The following is a 19,144-nucleotide window of genomic DNA, read 5'->3' as shown; positions in this document are numbered from 1 at the left end:
CCATTCGAGCACGAGGCGTCAGGTGCCAAAAATAACCCTCCGGCTCTTGAGCCCTGCAGATGTCAGACGCGGCTGAGCATGGGTGGAGGCGGCTGAGCTGCGCCGTCATAGGACCACGGCCGCGCAGTTTATTCTGAGCTTAACAATGACAATAGGGGTCTGTGCACTTGGTATGCAGTGGACAAAATTAGACTAGGTTTGATTGGTCATGTCGGCTGATAGTCCGGGGCATTATGGGTTGGCACGAGGAGGCTGGCAGCCTTACGGATAGTACCATACTCTGCAGCATCGAGACACGTGAAAACATCCCAGTCGCTGCAGGTCTAAAGTGAGCTCAGGGTCTAAGCACTCCGTAAAGTTTATTCATTTTGACTTTCGCCATAATCGCGCTGTCACAATGTTATGGTATCTCCGCGGTCGCTTTCCATACGGTAGTTGCTGATCAATCATCAGCCTGCCTGTTGAAGGAGACCATTAAATGAAATTCGGCCCCCATACCTAGGTACCAACAACCCAGCTCGTGTCCAACAATCCTGAAGCTGAATGCACCGCAAATATTCATCATAAGGATTCTCATCAGACACCAACGCTAAGCTCCAACTCAGCCCTACCCAGCCCTCAGTCAAGACCCGAGATAGACAACAAACAACAAGGCCACCAACATCAAATAACCCCAGTTTTATTCTCAATGTCAGCGCGCTTGAGAAATATGCTGAAGCACCGTCTCTGAGACGTTGGAAACTCGCTGCAGCCTCGACGGCCAAACGGGTTGACCGTCAGGAGCCGTGCATACGCGAGCAATCGCCATACCTACCTCAGTCTAGTATAAGCGCAGCGCGTCATCGCTTTTTCCTTTCCTTCAAAGCTCTGATATGGTACCGATCAGCGGTGGAGAATGGCCGGGGGTAGCATTGCATTCTCGAGGGCTAGGGCAAGAATCAACATGGCGGTTTCGATACATCAGACACCCTCTCATGGCCGTTACTGGGGTCATTGGCCCTCGCATAGTCCCCCAAGATATTGCTGTACTTTGCCATCATCGATATTGCAGGAGTACTCTGGAGTACATCAAGAGGCTCGTCTTTATCCGTGCATAACTCCTTATGCCCTGTATGCATAGTCAATGCCACAAACATCAAGTGGACCCTCGACGTCATTTCTTCAGCATCTGGCCTCGATCGATCGATCGATCTCAACTCTGCAGCTTCATCTCCCCTCACCAACTCATCATCTCAATTGACTGCTCTCTAAACTATAACATCGCTCGATAAAATGGCCAACTCCCGAAAATACCTCTTTGGAGGCCCTCAGTACGCCCACCCACCCTACCTTGCCGTCCCCTTCCACTCTACAGTGCAGCTAATCACCCCGCGCCAGTCCCTGGTCCCAACAAGACTGGACCTCACAAGACGACCGCGTCCGCGGCGGCTCCTCAATCTCCCACCTCACCCTGTCATCCGATAAATCCTCCGCAGCCTTCACCGGAACCCTCGACATCACGACCCTCGGCGGCGCAGGCTTCGCGTCGCAGCGCACAACACTCGACAAGAGCTGGGATCTGTCGGGGTATGACGGACTAGAGCTGGACGTTGACACCGCGAAGTCGGATGAGAAGAAATACACGCTTATTCTCAAGGATGCGAAGGGGATTCTACCGCCTAGGGATGATGGGCGCGAGAGGAGCGGGTTGAGCTGGGAGGTTGACTTTGAACCGAAGCATGGGAAGGTGTGCGTTAAGTGGGAGGATCTGAGACCGACGTATCGAGGGAAGGAGTTTAGGGATGTGGCACCATTGAATTTGAAGGCTGTGAGGAGGTTTAGTCTTATGATGCGCAGGTTTGTGATCTATTCTGGTGCGTTGACTGATGGATTGTGCTAATGGTTGGCAGTTTCTTTGGGACGCAGGAGGGCGAGTTCAAGCTGGCGGTCAAATCCATTGCTGCTTGGAAAGACGCCGAGGACGACGGGCTCGAGAAGAATGGGGGTATTTTTGTCGAGACCAAGGAGAGGATTGACGATGACATCGACGAGAGCTGGAGTATCTTTGAGGACAACTCTCAGCCAGCCTGCTGTGTGATATTATAGAGAAGGAACTATCAAGGTGCCCCCTTTACACAAAAACATTGCATCATCAAAAGCGTTTCTATTCGGAGACCACCGACGTTTGCCATTTGTTCGATGGCCAGGAGATTTAATATGTTTTCCCAACCTCAGCCCGGTCTTTCCCTTTCTCTACTAGTCTCGACCATATTCTTCTATTTGGCTTTTTATCTTAGATAGACCCTGGTTGATGGACATTTCAATGCCGACAGATAAGAAAGTATAGCAGGATAATCCTGGAACCGCTGCATGTCCTGGGCTTATTGGACAGCCTGGCGCACGTCTGCCCGACCGATGGGAAAAGGTAATACAAGATGAAAGCAAAGACAAAACAGCGTTCAAGATCTGTTCCTCATTTCCCGTGCATCCTCAACCTGATAATCCACAGCCGCACCCTTCTCATCAGCCTCCAAACCCACCGCACCGACATCCGGCGCAAGCCGATGCCCATCTCTCCCAATCCTCCACCAAGGCAACTCAAAAAGCCTATCGGTCCCCTCAATCGACCTCCCCGCCAACTCCGGCACAAAGAACCACACCCACAGCAGTCCCAAAAAGCTGACTGCCGCACAAAACGCAAAGAAGCCGTAACTCTGCAAGGCAAGAAGCATACTCGGCACGGCCTTCGTGTTCCCGAACTGGTTCACGAAATGCAGACACATGACTAGTGAACTTCCCAGCGCACGTAACCGCAGTGGCCAGATGTCTGCGTTCACCAGGTACTGAAAGGAGTTCCAGCCCATCGCCCATGCGAAGCCCGACAGGTAGATCATGGCGATGGAGCCGACCGCAGCCCGGTGTTGGGATTTGGATAGATTTCCGGACTCAAGTGTATTCTCGCCGACGAGGCCCAGGAAGATCGCGATGTACGCGAGACTAATCGTCTGCAATGTGATGCCGAAATACAGCGAGCGTCGGCGTCCAATGAAATCTATCAGAAAGAAAGCACAGAGGTATGCAGAGACAAGCTTCACGATACCCAATATACAGCTCGCGAAGAGCTTCTCAGATTGCCCCGTCTTGCCCAGGACAGCGAAGAACTCCGTCGCGTAGATTGTGATCGAGCTGGCGCCGGACCATTGGCCCAGCACCTGCGCCATGACGCCGAGCATGAGGCGGTACCGGTTTGCCGGGACGAGGAGGAGCTCGCGGAGTTTGGAAAGGGCCGAGGTTCCGTGGGAGCTTTCTTGTTCGTGGTCTAGTTGCTGGTGGATGGAGAGGAGCTCGGATTGGATGTAGGGGTTGTCACTTGGGAGATTGCGTAGTTTGGTCAGGGATTTCAAGGCGAGATCGTGCTTTCCCGTCATGGTGTAGTATCTGGGTGTTTCGGGGACTGTGAAGGATAAGACGAGAAAGAATCTATTTGTCTGTTAGTGAGATGGTATGCTGGATCAGGGCTTCGAGGGGTGGAAGAGGACGAAACATACCCAGCGAATCCAATATGCGCAAACTGCGGCGCAACCCACTGCCAGCGCGACGAATCCGACAAGTTAACCGACGCCCTCCAGTTACTGAAGAAGGCGATCGTCGCGCCTAGATACACCGAGCCCGCAAAGAGGTTCGTGAGCATACCGCGCACGCTCCGAGGCGCGATCTCAGCAATATATGTTGGGCCCACGACAACGGTCATGCCGATCCCCAGGCCAGCGATGAACCGTCCCCCGAGGATCTGAGGTATATTCCCGTGGCTGGTGACGACGATGATAAAACCGACAAGCCATAGGAGAGATAATATCTGCAGCGACCGGACACGTCCGAGCCGGTCGCAGAGGAGGAACGCCAACAGGGATCCAGCAATACTGCCGAGTTGCACCATGCTCGTGATGTTGGAGAGGACGTTTGCTTGATGGCTTTCAGAGCCCTCGTCTAGGTGGAACTCGTCTTTGAAGCTTTGCAGGCTGGTCATGCCGCCGACTAGGCCTTCGTCCAGGCCGCGGCTTAGGCCGAGGAGACCTTTTCTTGACAATTAGCACGGGCGGGAAATGGATGAGGAGGGGGTTCTGTACCGAATACGGCGGCACTCCAGAAAAGCCTCCAGTTCCAGACTTCGCGGGGGGTGTCGTGCACGCCCTCGGGCTTGGTGATGCCGAACTTCATAATCAACCCCCGGACGATAAATGTTGGCACAAATCGAGGTCGTATCTTGGCCCCCGGGTTGTAAACACAAGAAAATCAAGAAAGAACTAAGCATCGCCATGGCTGCCGTTGGCTTGGCCCATTTATATGGGCCCTTTCTGACCCCTCCCCCGCGGGGACATGCAATGCGGGGAGAAGGCCGTTGGAGAACGTTGCACTCGCTACGGGTGTTTGACATGGCACTACTGCTGATTAGGTGCCAGCCTATAGCGCAGGTCTATACATGATTGGTGGTCCTTTATCGTCGTAATATCGGAACTTGACCGAGCCTAGTGACCCCTCTCGGGATTGCCGTTTGGAGAGACTTCATTTTATGTAGGTATATGTCACTTAGCTGCCGAGATGTAAGTGTAGCAGGCGGCCAGTCAATACCTCCGAATAATATTCCGTACTATACTTCTTCCAATGTGGCTTCAGTTGACATCAGACCGGCTAGTCCAGGAGGTTTCCGGCTATAACTGAGGTAGGTGCCCTAAGGTTGTTGCAGTCTCGGGATTTGCGAAGCGTTCTACAATCTGAAAGCCACTAGCAATATCCTTCTCAACGTCGAACGCACTTTCAAGGTTTATCAATCTGCCAGGAATGATAGCAATCACTGTAATAAAGCCTCAATTAGCTGTCCAGGTGGTGCAGCAAACTGCAAGGGGTCTGTCTATATGGTAGCTAGTGTCGCGGTTTGGTACTAGCCATGGCTCTGCTGGAATGGGGCCCCAGTAGCTCTGGAACAGGAATTCATAAGCTAAGTTTCTGGCTGCCTCTGCTCTGGGATAAGGTCAATGATACCATCGATGGGGAAGGTTCTCGAAAAACCACTCCTTGGTTCATTCTGGCATCGGCCGATATAATCCTGCGAGGAATCTCGGCTACCATACTGTGGGACGTGATCTTTGACAGATATACCGCTCAGCTATACAAATGTAAGTAGAGTAGCCAAGATATTTCCAGTCAAAATTGAGAACTTCCAGCATCCCACTCGGAGACCAATAGGGCATAATCGCAAAGCTGTCGGTATGGTAGGCACCATAGTCCTGGATCCTTGGTAGCTGCAGATCATCTATCTGACTTCGTCCACCAAGACCACAGGAACAAAGATAGAGAGAGTGAATGGGCTCGGGCAACTCTACAGCTTCACGAGGGTCACGTCTGTGACTGGACTTTTCATATATACAAGGTAGCTTCGAGCCCTTCTACTGCCATCTTATTTCCGTCTTTCATTTCGAATTTGCGCGCTTTACCTGTGATTCTGGTTTGATATGCCGCTTCTGCCTCTCTTCGGGTATACTCAGTGAGCTGCAGGTGGTATAGCCTAAAGTTCCTTGGATTGTATATATGCAGTAAGGTGCGAAGCAAGAATTACTAAGGCCCTCAATGGTACGGGCAGTCTAGCATTGAGTCACACGATCCTTCTTTTGATCTCCACGAGTATTTAGTTTACTCGTTTGGCTGGAAATCACAGGGTAACTAGGTCAAGTAATGTTCATCCTCTAGCACCAGCGAACCCACAAGACTACCGTACGTAGCTCTCTTTGGAAAGACGGCAGCAGAGCAAAGGCCCTTGCATCTACTGTCACTCTTGGTCAGTGCTGCTGACTATACGACATAGTAAGTCGATCTTGGTTCCGTAGCTAATTTTTTAGGTGCAAATCCTTGCATGCCGTCATATTTACCTTTATGAAAACGAGCTGTCTGGTATTGTTGCTGCCAGTGTTTCCATTGCCATTGTTACCAGCAACAATATATATACTATTTGATAAGAAATGGACATCTTCTCATAGCGATAATCTACTTACCTCCCTAGGGTTCCTGTAGGAGACAAGTGTTCGGAGAGAAGAACACCAACGATGCCATCAACCTATCAGCAAGACTGAGTACCCTGGTGGCCTAGAAGCTGGTCAGATCACGGAGACAACCTTAATCGCACCTCCTACACAACAGGCCAAGATCATCTAGAAGACGTAACGCATCCACCCCCCATGCTGCCGAATTTGACCCGGGACGGAACCGGTGGGGAAGTGTCAGTAAAACGCAGTCTGATTGGTTACTGGCAGCAGTGGAGCAGCCTAATTCGGAATAAGCAGACGTTTCAGCTCAGGGATGCCGATCGGCTGGGAACCATGCTTCGGCGATAACCATCACCCCAGTATGCGTTTCAATCATCTCAGAGACAATGCATTTGCAGTCTGTCGGGTTCTGCTACAATTTGTCTCATCAAACACTCCTGGACCAGAATGTTGACGGTGAGAACCGTGGAGATCGCCAACTGGGCTGGCCCCGGCGCCACCAATAGCGGGCCCGCGGCCGCATGTCTGCCCAGGGTGATCGACAGTCAGGAACACGTCGATCATCACGAAGAACCTGATCAGTCTCACCTGCAGCCTCTTCAGTCCCTGTCTCGACCTTTTATCATCTCCAGCCTGCGCCCGCCATCGGTAATGCTTTCAACGTCATTTTGAAGAGCTTTTACCCCTGTATATGACCATTATTTGCCATCGGAGGGTTCCTTGCTCGTGACATCTAACCCTCCGAATCCTTCATCCCCTGCTTACCTACCTACCCAATCCGAAATTCGAATATGCACCTCACAGCCGCCCTAGGCCTAATATCACTCGCAGCCACATCCCACGCCAGCGTCGCGTCCGAGTGGCTGCAGTCGAACCACAAGGAAGGCGATGCACCGCCGTCAGGCAAAGTCGACAACGACCAGGTAGTTATCCTCAGCGGCAGCGACAATGTCAGCCGAGGTTCAGAGGCTGTCAATGAGCCCCAGCCGTCGAGCTGTCCGACTATTATGATTGGGACGGCCGAGCCGGATGGGGATATGGATGATGGGTGGAAGGAGTTGTATGCTCTCACTCAGTCGAATAAGGAGAGGACTTGTTTACTGACGGGATGTGACTAGGCCGACGGTCGCTGGATTCGATCTTACGAGGCTTGTTGTTGATGAGGATGCTAATGCTACTTTGGTGCGTGATGAGTCTATCAAGCGATGTGAGAGTGGAACTGATGCCTCTCAGCCCTACTTCCTTGAGAACACAAAGGACTTTAGCAACATCAAGCGCGCGGTCATCACGATCCCGGGGAAAGCAAGGAAGTACGTACCCAAAGTCCCTAGTCCTTAGGTTAGGTTACCGTATACTAACAGTCTCCGTCAGTGCATGGCAATCAGCCAACGGTATGAGCCTTTATGTCTCATTCATTCTTCTGGACTAATAGACCCACCATGATGAGCAGACATGCGCAACGCCCTCGTCTGCGCCGCCGGCCGAGAAAGCATCAATGCAGACATGGACGCCGTGCTTATCGCCGCGCCGCAATGGCTTAGCGACAAGGACGTCGACGCAGGCGCCGGCGCTTCAAGCGATATCTGGTTCGATAACAGCAGTTACCAGCAGGGTGCGGCTGCGATTGGGCCCGATGATGTGAGCATCTCTGCTTATGAAGCGTACGTTGATCTGATACCTATTTCGGAGTGTGTTGGTAAGACTGATTGATACTGCAGGATGGATATGCTCGTCAGCTCCTTTTGGGACAAAGATACTTATCCCAAGCTGGAGACGGTTGTTATTGCTAGCCATTGTATTTCGACCCCCCATTTGACAATTAGGGCCCTTAGCTGATGATGTGCCATTTTGTTAGCCCTCGGCGCCCAATTTACCCAACGCTGTATGCCCCCTTCCTTAAACCCCTCCCCTCTTGCAGGACAGACTGACCATAGGTATAGACGCCATGCTCCGCACCCCCCAACCCGAAGACAGCAAGCTCTCCTTCGGCATCATGAACCCGGGCTCCTACGCCTGGCCCGTCTCCGACCGCCCCGATTCCGACGACTCCTGCAAAAGCAGCTACAACTCCTGGCCGTACGGGCTCGACGACGAGGACACGACGTTCCCGTCATACGTCACCAACGCCCTGAGTAACCGCTCCGCCATCCGCGAGCGGTTCTTCTCAAAGACGATCTTCTATGGTTATGGACTTGAGGACCATGGTGATGGGGATACGCACTGTGAGGCGCAGTGGCAGGGAAGCACGCATCTTGGCCGTGGAATGAATTTCAAGGATATGCTGGACGATCTCTCTGATGGGTTTCCTGGGACTCAGTCGGTGGATTATATTGACGGGGTGGCGCATGAGGAGTATTTGATGGTGAGTCTGGCTCTTTCTAGGACGTGTACTTGAGGCTAATGCTGATTTTTGAATGCAGTTTGTTTCGGAAGCCATGCAGCGCAGGATCTTCTTGTTCAATGAGACGGATACCAGCAATGGCACGGACAGCACTAACGGAAGCGGCGACGGAGACAGCAATGACGACAGCGACGATGGTGACGGCGATGACAATGGCAGTGCTCAGCAGTATGCCAATATGCCCGGCGTTCTCTTTGGGTCGCTGCTGGTCTCCGTTATTGCTGGGTTATATACTTAGATTTCATGATTACATCGCAGATTTAGAATTGGTACGATAGACTGCCCTGCTTCAATTTGTGGCACTGAGCAAACAATACAGTGATAGAACTCAACCCAGTTTAGTAAAGGAAAGTCCAATCTCCCGTGGGCCCAATAGAGCGCCGGGGTACCTTCACATCAGAGACTGGTTAAGTATCTAGATATCTTGCTTAGTCCGAGCTCTGATCGGCTGTTGATGAGGAGGCGAGTCGATATGAGCCGACAAATTCGTCAACCAGACATCTGATGCCATCTTATCGAGATCATACTGCTCGCCGAAAAGAAACGTGTGCGGGTACCCTGCATCAAACGGGACAGCAGCGTCAATCTCCTTCATCTCCTCCTTGGTTAACTCAACGGACAAGGCCTCGATATTCGCTGTGAGATGGGCCACTGTCCGGCCGCCGATGATGGGGTAGACGTAGGGTGTCTTGTGCAGGGTGTACGCGAGGGCCTGATGGGTGTCCGTTAGCAGAGTATCAGATAAATGGATACGAAGAGCAATGGAACAAGGCGACATACAACAGCATGCAGACTGCACCCCTTTCGCTTTGCAATACCCTCCAAGACCCCCGACACCTTGACATCCCTCTCTGACATCTCCGCTGCTCTTGCTGAGCCACCTCCCTCCCTCTTCGCCGCAGCCCTAAACTTTCCATGTCCCAACACCCCCCACGCCGTAACCCCCATCCCCTGGTCCCGGCACATGGGCACAATTTCCCTTTCTAGATCTCTTACCCCTGCACTCCATAAACCTTGATACACCGAGAATGGGCGGAGCCCATGCTCTTTCGCAAATGCATTGCATTTGACGACTATCCAGGCCGGTGTATCCGAGACGCCAAGATACAGCACTTTCCCAGCGGCAATGAGATGGTTTAGACCCGCCATGACCTCAGACACATCGGTCGTGAAATCCCACCAGTGCAGGTAGAGGATGTCGATGTATGAAGTACGGAGTCTAGCCAGGCTGGATGATATAGACAGATGCAGGGACTTCAGTGAGTTGCCGACGTGGTTGGATTGCAAGGGGGTGCCTTTGTGGTTGTGCGCGTGCGTGCCGTGGGTGTATTTTGTTGCTATCCTGTTGCCCTCTTTAGTACCAAGTCCATGGGTTAGAGTAGAGATGGTGAAGGGGCGTACACCATCTGGTCCCGATTCCCCCGGCCTTCCATCCACTCGCCGATCCACTCTTCGGATTGGTTGTCTTGGTAGCAGTTTGCTCTGCAGCAGACATAGTCAGTCTACTTAGCTATGTTCGTGGACTTGAAGCTGGTCGCGGCACTCACGTATCAATGAAATTCCCACCATGCTCGTAGAAAGCATCCATGATGACGAAGGCTTCTTGTTTCTCGCATTTGCCCATGAAGCTCTCCCTAGGGCTTGTTAGTACGTCCGTTTTTTGATTTTGAATTGCAGCAGAGGGAGTACCAGTTTGTCCCAAAGTTCATTGAGCCCAGACACAGGGGGGAGACCTTTATCCCAGCCAAGGGGGAAAGGACGCGGTGGTAGCCCAGGGGGCTTTTGGGCTTTGGTGCTGGGTCGTAGAAGCCCATGGTGTGGCCTTGGTAATGGGGAAGGAAGCAGGAGGCAGATGGCTGTTGACTGCTGAAGTTGTGCTGTGCTTCCGTAGATCGAAGTCCATAGGTATCTGAGTGGGCTATCTAGTTGTTATATACCATGCCTACCCTGTCATACGCCTATAGACTGGAATATGAAAGCGGGGAATGTAATATCTGGCTGTTATATAGACTACCTAGTACTAGACTAGAACATAGATGCGAGGAAGGCAAACGGGCAACTTGATTGCAGACTGACTAGGGTAACTCATCCAACCGAGATTCTGTTACATTCTCCCCGTCCATATCTCTTCGACTACTATGCTACCCAGTCCGAATAGGGTTCAGCTTGTTGAAGATTCCCTGCGGGTCATACTTCCGCTTGAGCTCGACCAGCCTCTCAGCATTCTCGCCAAACATTTTCTCTGCATCCGTCGCTATGAGGCAAGTCAGTGCACCACTCCATGCATCGACCTCAACAGGGAGGGCATCACTCACGCTGAAGATAGTAAATAAAGTTCGAAACAAACCTGTTTGGCTCAAAGCCCGCATGCCGAAACTCCTCCTGGAACTTCCGCTGCAGCATCATCGCCCACTCTAGATACTCCTCATCCTTGCTGCCATCCTCATAATCCAGCGAAATACTCCCCTTCTGCGTATTCCTGCGGTACGGAAACGCCGTCTCCCGCGTCGGCACCTTGGCCACCTGCCGCAGATCCCAAAACTCAATGTCAATGTACGTTTGCCGCAGATCCGGCTCCTCGTCAACCTTGCTCTGCATCTCGTCCAGCAACCCCTTCACAAACTCTGGCCTGAGTGGCGGCTTGAACTCAAACCCCAGCAGTCTCTTGCGCCGCCCAGGCGGGCTGAACGAGTCCAGCATGCCGTTGGCCTCCTCGTAGCTCATCACATGCATATCGCTGCTGACGGCGTCCAGCTCAAACACACCACCCAGCCGCTCCCGACACGTCTCCTCAGACCCATTGCAGAAGAGCGTCACGTTCAGCATGACCTCCTCGCTGCCCTCGGGGAAATAACACACACACTGCGCAGCGAGCTGTCCGTCGTCCCACCGCAACGCCCCGGCCAGCGTCTCGAGTATGACCTCGAGCTTATCCGCCGTGAACACCAGCGACCCCGCAACAATATCCTTGCGCTGTTCGTGCGCGCGGAACACAAACTCCGTCACGACGCCGAAGTTCGTGCCTGCCCCGCGGACCGCCCAGAAGAGGTCGGCGTTCTCGGTCTTTGAGGCAGTGTGCAACGTCCCATCTGCGGTCACGATCTGCACGGAAAGCAAATTATCGATAACCAGTCCGTACATCCCAATCAAGTAGCCGAATCCGCCCTGCAGCGTCACCCCGCCGACGCCCGTGGTTCCGACGCTGCTGCTAACCACTGCAAAGGGGGTCCCGGCTGTCGCGGCGTGCACGTCTCTCCAGAGGGCGCCGCCGCCGGCTGTTAGGGTTTTGGCGGCCTGGTCTAGACGCACGCTGTTGAGGCGCGTTAGGTCTAGGACGAGTCCGTCGGTGCAGGAGTTTGCCCCGTCCGGCGTGTGGCCGCCCGCTTTGATGGCGAGGTTCAGGTTGTGCTTGCTGCTGAAGAGGATGGCGTGTTGAACGTCCTTGACTGTTGAGGCGTAGACGATTGCGCCCTGGCATAATTGGTTAGCTTCTTTCTCCAGGGCTCAAGATGGTCTGTTCGTGTGAGGGTAGACTAAGAGGGAGACGTACAGCTGGCTTCGAGGCTAGGTCCGACCAGCGCTGGAGCGCCTTGCCGTATCCGGGACTGTCGGGGGTGACGACCTGATCCCTGTCTGGGAAGAGGGCCTTCAGTTCCTCGATGAGGTCCGGGGTAATGGGGGAGTTGGAAGTCGAAGCCATTGCGTTTGCGTTGCGGTTTGCGGTTTGCTGCTTGATGCTGTGCAATGTTTCAGTGAAGATGCTTTGGAGATGCGTTGGAGAAGAAGTTGGGTGTGCTCAAGCTCCTCAAATAGTCGCGGCCGGAGAATATTTCGAGCTGGACATGGTCTGCAGCTGCAGCTTGATATCATCGTCACATGCAATTTAGGCCAGGGTCTTCGTTGAGGCTTGCCAGCGCATCATCGTCCACGGTCGGCCATAGGTTACAATAGACCACATTGGCCTCGCGACCCGGAGAGTAGTTCGAGCTTAGGTTGCTACTGGAGCTTGAGTTCACCGTCACATGCCACTGTATGTAGGGCAAAGCTTATATCAACCCGCAACTACCCTGCAAGAGGGTCTACTGCAACTACCATTTGCTGGGGAGCTGATCCGATGTCAAGGGTCATAGCATGGCTGTCTCCAGCTGCACGGAATATAAGTCACCGTTAAGCGTAGCACAAACCCTCACCCTAATCCTTCTGCCCGGAGCGCGGGAAATTTTATCTCAGATGGGAAACGGGCTAAGCTTAAAGGGAGCACAGAAGGGTCCCGATCGTATGGTTACACAGTAAGTATAGAGCGCTGACGTTATTGGGGCTTCGCTGTGGTTCGTGGATAGATTATCCATCCTATAGCCCTGGTGACCTATGACTATCCAGCGTAAAGGCAGGGTGTTCCACTGCAGGACTATTGCAGCATGACAGCCTTCAGCTCTTCTTCTGCAACCTTTAGTTCAACCTCTTGATACTATAAGGCCAAGGAGATGGAACACTTCTCCAACCGAGAGCTTACTTCGACTTCGTTCCAGCATCAGGGTCTGTTGACGGACATAACCTCCGGCGGGTATAGACGGGCCATGTCCCGATTCGTGGGTTGTCGTTCAGAGTTCTCACCTGGAGCGAGTGGAACTATCGCCAGTTCTTTCCCCAGGTTAGATGTGACGTCCAGATGAGCTGCTATGGCTCATATAGTTTACAGTGGCTTGGAGGATTTGGTCTAGAGGGCACCAGCGCATCTCAAGTGTGAGTGAGACAGAAGAGAAACTCTGCACCGGGCGAGCGGAGGATATCGACGGCTTTCTCCTCGGAGAGATCCCTTTACAGCAACTTGAGCAGGGTCGTGAAGATATAAACTCGCTGGATGATGAGCTAGAGAGCTGGAATGCGAACTGCGAACGCAACAATCTCATCAGATCAAGTCAACAAGTTTCCCATCTTCTCAAGTCCAGCCAAAAACATTCCAATCCAACCGTCTCCCACAAAGTCCAGAAAAAAAACCAACAAAAACAAAACCACCAAAAATGGAAGCCCTCCTCATCCACCACACAACCAACACCCCCACCCACCCCGCCATAATCGACGGCACTCTGACCCTCACCTACGCCTCCCTCCTCTCCCGCGCCGACCGTCTCACCAAGACCCTCCACCTCAAACACATCGCCCCCCAGGAGCCCATCTGCATCTTCCTCGAGCCCGGCCACCGCCAGGTCACGGCGCAGGTGGCTGTTCTCCGCGCGGGAGGCACATGCGTCCCCGTTGACCCGTCCATGCCGCAGAAGCGGCTGGCGGAGATGCTGGGGGATATTGAGGTGAGGCTTGTTGTGAGTAGCGGGGAGTTTTTGGAACGCGTTCCGGGGTATGAGGTTGTGCTGTTTGATGGTGTTGTTCTTGGAGAGGGTGCGGGGGGTGGTGAAGCGGATGCTGAGCCTTGCGTTTGTGTTCCTAATGGGGCCGGGGCCAAAGGCAAAGCCCCTGTCATTAACGGTGCTAACGGTACCAATGGCTACGGTACCAATGGCTACGGTACCGATGACAACGAAGCCCAGGATCATGGGCAGTTCCAAGTCCTAGGAAACTGCCCCCCGCACCACCGCAGCCACATCCTCTTCACCTCAGGCTCAACCGGCAAACCCAAAGCCGTGCAGGTTGCCGCGTCTAGTATCCTGCACCTGGCGACCAGCACGCCAGTCACACCACTCAAGCCCACCGATCGCGTGGCGGAACTCAACAACCCGGGCTTCGACCTCTCGCTCTTCGAGATTTGGGTGACGCTGCTGTCGGGTGCGACCATCGTCGTGATTCCCAAGCACACGGCGACGGATCCGTTCGGGCTGCGTGACTTTATACATGAGTTCCAGGTATCTGTGATGATCTGCCCGACGGCGCTGTTCACCGTTGTGGCGACGACGTGTCCCGAGGCGTTCAGGGGAACACGCCACATTCTTGTTTGCGGGGAGGCTCCGAATGTCAAGTCTGTTAGGGACGTGTTGACGGAGGGCCCACCGGAGAACTTGTGGAATGGGTATGGGCCCACGGAGTGTACGACGTTTGTTACCTTGCAACTGATTGATATGGCTGAGACGGCGAGGGAGAGTATTAGTATTGGGCGTGCGGTTGGGGAGACGATCTTGTATTTGCTCGATGAGGAGGGGAGGGTCATTGATGACGCCGGTCGAGATGGAGAGATTTATCTTGGTGGGCCGGGGTTGTCGAGGGGATATTTGAATCAGCCTGAGGGGAGCAAGGAGCGGTTTATTGAGATCTGGCCTGATGGGAAGGACGGGAAGAGTGTGAGGGTGTTTCGAACGGGGGATATGGCGCGGTGGAGGGTCCCCCTGGAGGTCCTGGACTTCAAAGGACGGTTTGACATGCAGGTCAAGCAGGATGGGTTCCGGGTGGAGCTGGGGGATGTCGAGCGGACGCTAGAGACGATGGAGGGGATCCGGCAGGCGGTTGTGCTGCAGCAGCGTCTTGCTGGGCACAAGATGCTGTCTGCGTATGTTGTTCTTGCCGAGCATGCGCAGGATATTAGGGCACGGGATATCAGGAACTACGCGAAGGAGAGCCTGCCGCCGTATATGGTCCCCAGCAAGATCACGATTGTCGCTGTGCTCCCGCTGAATCCGTATGGGAAGGTCGATCGAGAGGCGTTGGAGCGAATGAGCTTCGAGGACGAGGTGGCCGACGGGGAGATCGAGACCGAGATGTCCAGCATCGTCAAGCGCATGGTCCGGAGTCTCATCCACGTCTCAGACCTACAAGCAGACGACGACTTCTTCGAGCTGGGCATGTCCTCGCTCGAGTCAGCCCGGTTCATCGGCCTGCTCATGCAGCGCTTCGGCAAGAAAGTGACCATGGACATGCTGCTCGAGAATCCCACCGTGGCCAAAGTCGCCTCCATGCTGCAGGAAACAAAACAGACGCGCCCGACTCTCGTCGACATCGCCGTCATGACTGCAGACACCCTCCTCGCCGACGACATCCCCGTCGTCCCGGACTGGCTGGCCGACAACGAAGGCCGCATCTTCATCACGGGCGTCACCGGCTTCGTGGGCGTGCACCTCCTCGCCCAGCTCCTCGCCCTGCCCGGCGTGAAGCAAATCGCCTGCCTCGCCCGCAGCCGCAAGGGCCTATCCGCCCAAGCCCGCGTCGAGCACACCCTCAAGCGCTACGACATCTGGAGCACCTCCCAACCACATCTAGACAAACTCCTCATCCTCGACGGCGAAATGGCCGACGAGAACCTGGGCCTCGGCATCGAGAAATTCACCTGGCTCACCACCTGGGCCAGCGTCGTCTTCCACGTCGGCGCTAAGGTCAACTTCTGCGAGCCGTATCAATCCCACTTTGCGTCTAATGTCCTGGGCACAAAACACGTTCTCCGTCTTGCTGCTCTCGGCCGCCGCAAGGCCCTCCACTACATGTCCTCCATCGACACCTGGGGTCCGACGGCTCTGGTCTTGGGCACAAAACGTCTGGAAGAAGACGAGGGTCTGCATTCGCACCTTACCTCCCTCCCCTACGACACGGGCTACGCACACAGCCAGTGGGTCGCAGAGGAGATGGTCCGGCGGACGCGCGACCGCGGGTTACCTGTCGCCATCTACCGCCCCGGTTTCACGATTGGGGACCCAGCCACGGCGATGGGAAACCCCGACGACTTCTTCGCGCGCATGATAGTGGGCAGCGTCAAGATCGGGTTCTGGCCGTACCTGCCCGACCAGCGGCTCGAATATGTCACGGTCGACTATGTCTGTTCTGCACTGCTGCACATCGCCTCGGATACAGGGAACCTCGGGAAATCATACAGCCTCGTTGCACCGGAGCACTCGATGTCCGTGAGCATCGAGGGGACAGGCCGTATGATCAACGAGGCTGGGTACGCTGTAAAGGAAGTCCCCTACGACGAGTGGGTTTTGAAACTGCGGGAATCAGACATCGACCGCAACCCGCTGTCGCCGCTTATGCCGCTCTTGGAAGAGCCGGTGCTGTGGGAGCTCAGTCGGCTGCAGACGAGCAAGCATACGCCTGTTTATGAGGCGCCGAATACGGTGAGGGCGTTGGAGGGGCGCGATGATATTAGGTATACCCCGTTGAGTGCGGGGTTGTTGGGACGGTATCTTGAGAATTGGAGGAGGAAGGGGTTTTATGATGTTTGATCCTTACTGTATTCTTTACTTGTGATGTTAAATCAATTGTGACTCTGGGTTTGTGTTTGTCTTCAATGTTTGTTATTGGTATTGAATAGTTCTGGTCGATGACACTCTGGGTATTGGAAGGGAGTTAGGGCCAATCCCGTCGGCAATGGCTACCACGCCAACTCTTCCATACTCCGCAATGCGATTCCTTCCGCTCTTTACCACTGTGACCTTTCTCTCTCTCTCTCTCTCTCTCTGGTAAAAAGAGTATAGTATATATAGTGCTCGCTTTGCGAGCGGCAAAAACATACAACAGCTGGGATTCGCATGTGGTCACCCACCATACTACTAACCAGCCGGCGTGTGGCTTAAGTACGGCTGAGCGGACGGGAAGCCCTGTTCTCCACACCCTGTGGTCGTATGTGCTTGTCTGGTGGTTAAAAAAACTTGTATAGCACATAAAATAAAGGTTACACAGAATATGCAGGGGTTATAGATCTGTTTCCCAGATATCGCAAGGTCTTATGGGTAGCATAAGGGCTGTTAGAGTTACCTGGATGAATGGCATAGTGACTCTGTCGAGGTAATGTCCCAGTTTTTCTCCCGGTGGGTCTGCTAACGCGTTGGTGCTGGTCTCAGGGTTTACAGGCGTGTGGGCTAGGTAGCCTCTTGCGTGTAAATATATATATATTGTACCGTTTTCTGGACTTCCATGAAGACATTTTCACCTATGGTAGTGCATCGGGCTTTCTTAGATCTGTTAGCGCACTCCTCTCCCCTCCCTTGCTTGTTAGCTTAGTTCACCCGCCAAGGCCTACAATATACCATAATCTTGGGGTCCCCCTCGCTAGAGCCAACCAATCCATCCATCTATTCTCCATGTCTTCTCATACCATTAGCAAGACCTCGGAATCCAAAGCGCACCCGACTGTCGAGATATATGTGAAATAGCAGTCAGATCCTAGTATCGTTCATGAATTATGGTACTGCTCGTAAGAAGGCTATCTATTGCGGAATATGGTAGCACACCATATACGGTGTACCTTATCATAGTCAAGTAGCATATGAGCCTTGAGATGATATTAAACTAGCCTACCTATAGAAGCCCATTAATGTGCAGGTGGGAACAAGTCATTTCCTGCACTCAAATATAAGTCGCAGGCTTTATAACTCGATGCTGGCCCGCGAAAGGAGATTCCAGCGCAATTTGGTAAAGCCAGGCAAACCTAGGGCTGGATGGTAGCTCAATAGTCTGCAATCTGTACCCCACACCTAAATTAGGTATAAATATGAAGTGTAATACAAAGTGCACCGGTAAACCTTGAAGTCCACACAAAAGAAAAGCCGGAGGGAAGAGACAAATAACTTAGAGAATCAGAATCCACCGTCCCTCGTGCAAAGCAACATGCTCAAGCGCACAGTCTGCACAACAGCTGTCGCTTCTCAGCATGATGTCCCGGAACTCGTCATGAATCATTCCATTGTTTTCCGCAGCGTCAATGGCAACCCACCGAATGCCAGGCGAGCCAAATGTCAGGCATATCCAAATTCGAGGCCCTGCTGATTCATCATCAGAGTCTTCAATGCGGTGATCGTTCGTCAGCCAGTCCCAGCAATTCAGCAGAACCGCGGCGTCCGGACCTAGTTTGAGAGGTGGCTGGGGTAAGGCCGTGCGTTTACGGATGTCATGGGGACAGGGTGGTGTGGTGTATGTTGTCCAGAGAAGGTCGAGCATAAGACGGTAGGTGAACATTACCTGGAAGGGTTTGTTCTCCTTTAATTCTGCGATTGGCTCCACATGCATGAAGTGTGTTAGTTCAAAGTCATGCGCTTGGGAAGCCCAGTACTCAGTGCGATTGGAGACATGCGCGAGACAGCGCGGTGTATATGTTTCGCCGGTCTCGCTTACGGGCTGACCAGGGCCGGACCAGAAATCACGGAGACCAGTGCCATCGCGGATAGCATGCTTCCTCTCGCCTGTCTTGCGGTTGGTCGGGGTGCCTCGTTTGACGTGGAGGAGCTCTGGTCGACATCTGGTCGGGTCTGGGAACCCAGCCGTGTCGTAATATACACTCCACCCGAAGGCGCTTTCCAGAAAAAGTGATCTATAGCCCCCACCTATAGTAAATGGTCCGTCGAGACTAGGGACTTCGAAAGGGTCGACGAGTAACTCTGTGAGCCCCTCAAATGCGGTGTCAGGCATAATTATGACACGGGCATCTGGGCTAGCGAGCCTGATGATATCGTTGACAACAGCCGAGTAACCTACGCCTCCCGGCACCAGTTTCAGTGGAAGATCGGCGCATTTATCCAGTTCCACGACATGTGCAAAAGCCAAGACAACTGACAATAGGTCGACAATGGCATGCAAAAAGGGGTCAAGCGGCCGCTGCTGTTCCGACTTCTTGCAGAACGCAGTAATTGTTACGGGCAGAGTCTCCGTGCTCAGTACGCTGTGAGTGAAAAACTCCGTGTAGCTCGTAACAGCTCCAGGATCAATGTCCATCCCATGGAAAAGCATCTTCGCTGAGTCGAGGATTCGCCACGCTTCGAGCTTCAAGGGTGCCCCGTGGCTCGTTTCGCGTAGC

At 53.5% G+C, this 19,144-nt stretch overlaps 8 protein-coding genes across 8 annotated transcripts; 4 read left to right on the top strand and 4 right to left on the bottom strand.

Moving 5' to 3' along the window:
- The first annotated feature begins 1,230 nt into the window (after positions 1–1,230).
- BDW74DRAFT_155789 (CIA30 family protein) lies at positions 1,231–2,326 on the top strand. The gene is made up of 3 exons (XM_073724893.1): positions 1,231–1,310; positions 1,378–1,836; positions 1,890–2,326. The coding sequence occupies exons 1-3, from the start codon at positions 1,273–1,275 to the stop codon at positions 2,083–2,085; spliced, it is 693 nt and encodes a 230-aa protein (XP_073582315.1). The 5' UTR covers positions 1,231–1,272; the 3' UTR covers positions 2,086–2,326.
- Positions 2,327–2,438: 112 nt separating this feature from the next.
- Positions 2,439–4,197, bottom strand: BDW74DRAFT_179583 (uncharacterized protein; the record flags this gene model as incomplete). Its single annotated transcript, XM_073729503.1, has 3 exons — positions 2,439–3,459; positions 3,528–4,053; positions 4,107–4,197. The coding sequence occupies 3 exons, from the start codon at positions 4,195–4,197 to the stop codon at positions 2,439–2,441; spliced, it is 1,638 nt and encodes a 545-aa protein (XP_073582314.1).
- A 2,611-nt stretch (positions 4,198–6,808) lies between these two features.
- On the top strand, positions 6,809–8,656 carry BDW74DRAFT_179582 (uncharacterized protein; the record flags this gene model as incomplete). The annotated part of the gene is made up of 9 exons (XM_073729502.1): positions 6,809–7,077; positions 7,136–7,199; positions 7,251–7,327; positions 7,389–7,408; positions 7,468–7,678; positions 7,736–7,812; positions 7,873–7,899; positions 7,958–8,379; positions 8,438–8,656. 9 exons carry the CDS (start codon positions 6,809–6,811, stop codon positions 8,654–8,656), a joined length of 1,386 nt encoding a protein of 461 aa, XP_073582313.1.
- A 177-nt stretch (positions 8,657–8,833) lies between these two features.
- BDW74DRAFT_185973 (uncharacterized protein) lies at positions 8,834–10,232 on the bottom strand (the record flags this gene model as incomplete). The annotated part of the gene is made up of 5 exons (XM_073731164.1): positions 8,834–9,130; positions 9,199–9,760; positions 9,820–9,900; positions 9,966–10,052; positions 10,108–10,232. The coding sequence occupies 5 exons, from the start codon at positions 10,230–10,232 to the stop codon at positions 8,834–8,836; spliced, it is 1,152 nt and encodes a 383-aa protein (XP_073582312.1).
- A 327-nt stretch (positions 10,233–10,559) lies between these two features.
- On the bottom strand, positions 10,560–12,118 carry BDW74DRAFT_168787 (FAD-binding oxidoreductase; the record flags this gene model as incomplete). Its single annotated transcript, XM_073726898.1, has 3 exons — positions 10,560–10,672; positions 10,734–11,889; positions 11,969–12,118. 3 exons carry the CDS (start codon positions 12,116–12,118, stop codon positions 10,560–10,562), a joined length of 1,419 nt encoding a protein of 472 aa, XP_073582311.1.
- Positions 12,119–13,733: 1,615 nt separating this feature from the next.
- BDW74DRAFT_155785 (uncharacterized protein) lies at positions 13,734–14,014 on the top strand. Its single transcript, XM_073724892.1, has one exon. It carries the CDS (start codon positions 13,777–13,779, stop codon positions 13,987–13,989), a length of 213 nt encoding a protein of 70 aa, XP_073582310.1. The 5' UTR covers positions 13,734–13,776; the 3' UTR covers positions 13,990–14,014.
- A 605-nt stretch (positions 14,015–14,619) lies between these two features.
- On the top strand, positions 14,620–16,777 carry BDW74DRAFT_155784 (male sterility protein-domain-containing protein). The gene has a single exon (XM_073724891.1). The coding sequence runs from the start codon at positions 14,733–14,735 to the stop codon at positions 16,575–16,577; it is 1,845 nt and encodes a 614-aa protein (XP_073582309.1). The 5' UTR covers positions 14,620–14,732; the 3' UTR covers positions 16,578–16,777.
- A 955-nt stretch (positions 16,778–17,732) lies between these two features.
- Positions 17,733–18,402, bottom strand: BDW74DRAFT_155783 (uncharacterized protein). Its single transcript, XM_073724890.1, has one exon. It carries the CDS (start codon positions 18,358–18,360, stop codon positions 17,923–17,925), a length of 438 nt encoding a protein of 145 aa, XP_073582308.1. The 5' UTR covers positions 18,361–18,402; the 3' UTR covers positions 17,733–17,922.
- Between the last annotated feature and the right edge of the window lie 742 nt (positions 18,403–19,144).

Source organism: Aspergillus multicolor (genome assembly GCF_047715735.1).
Source record: "Aspergillus multicolor strain CBS 133.54 unplaced genomic scaffold BDW74scaffold_18, whole genome shotgun sequence".
Taxonomy (NCBI): Eukaryota; Fungi; Ascomycota; class Eurotiomycetes; order Eurotiales; family Aspergillaceae; genus Aspergillus; species Aspergillus multicolor.
This window is presented reverse-complemented; position numbering and strand designations above follow the sequence as displayed.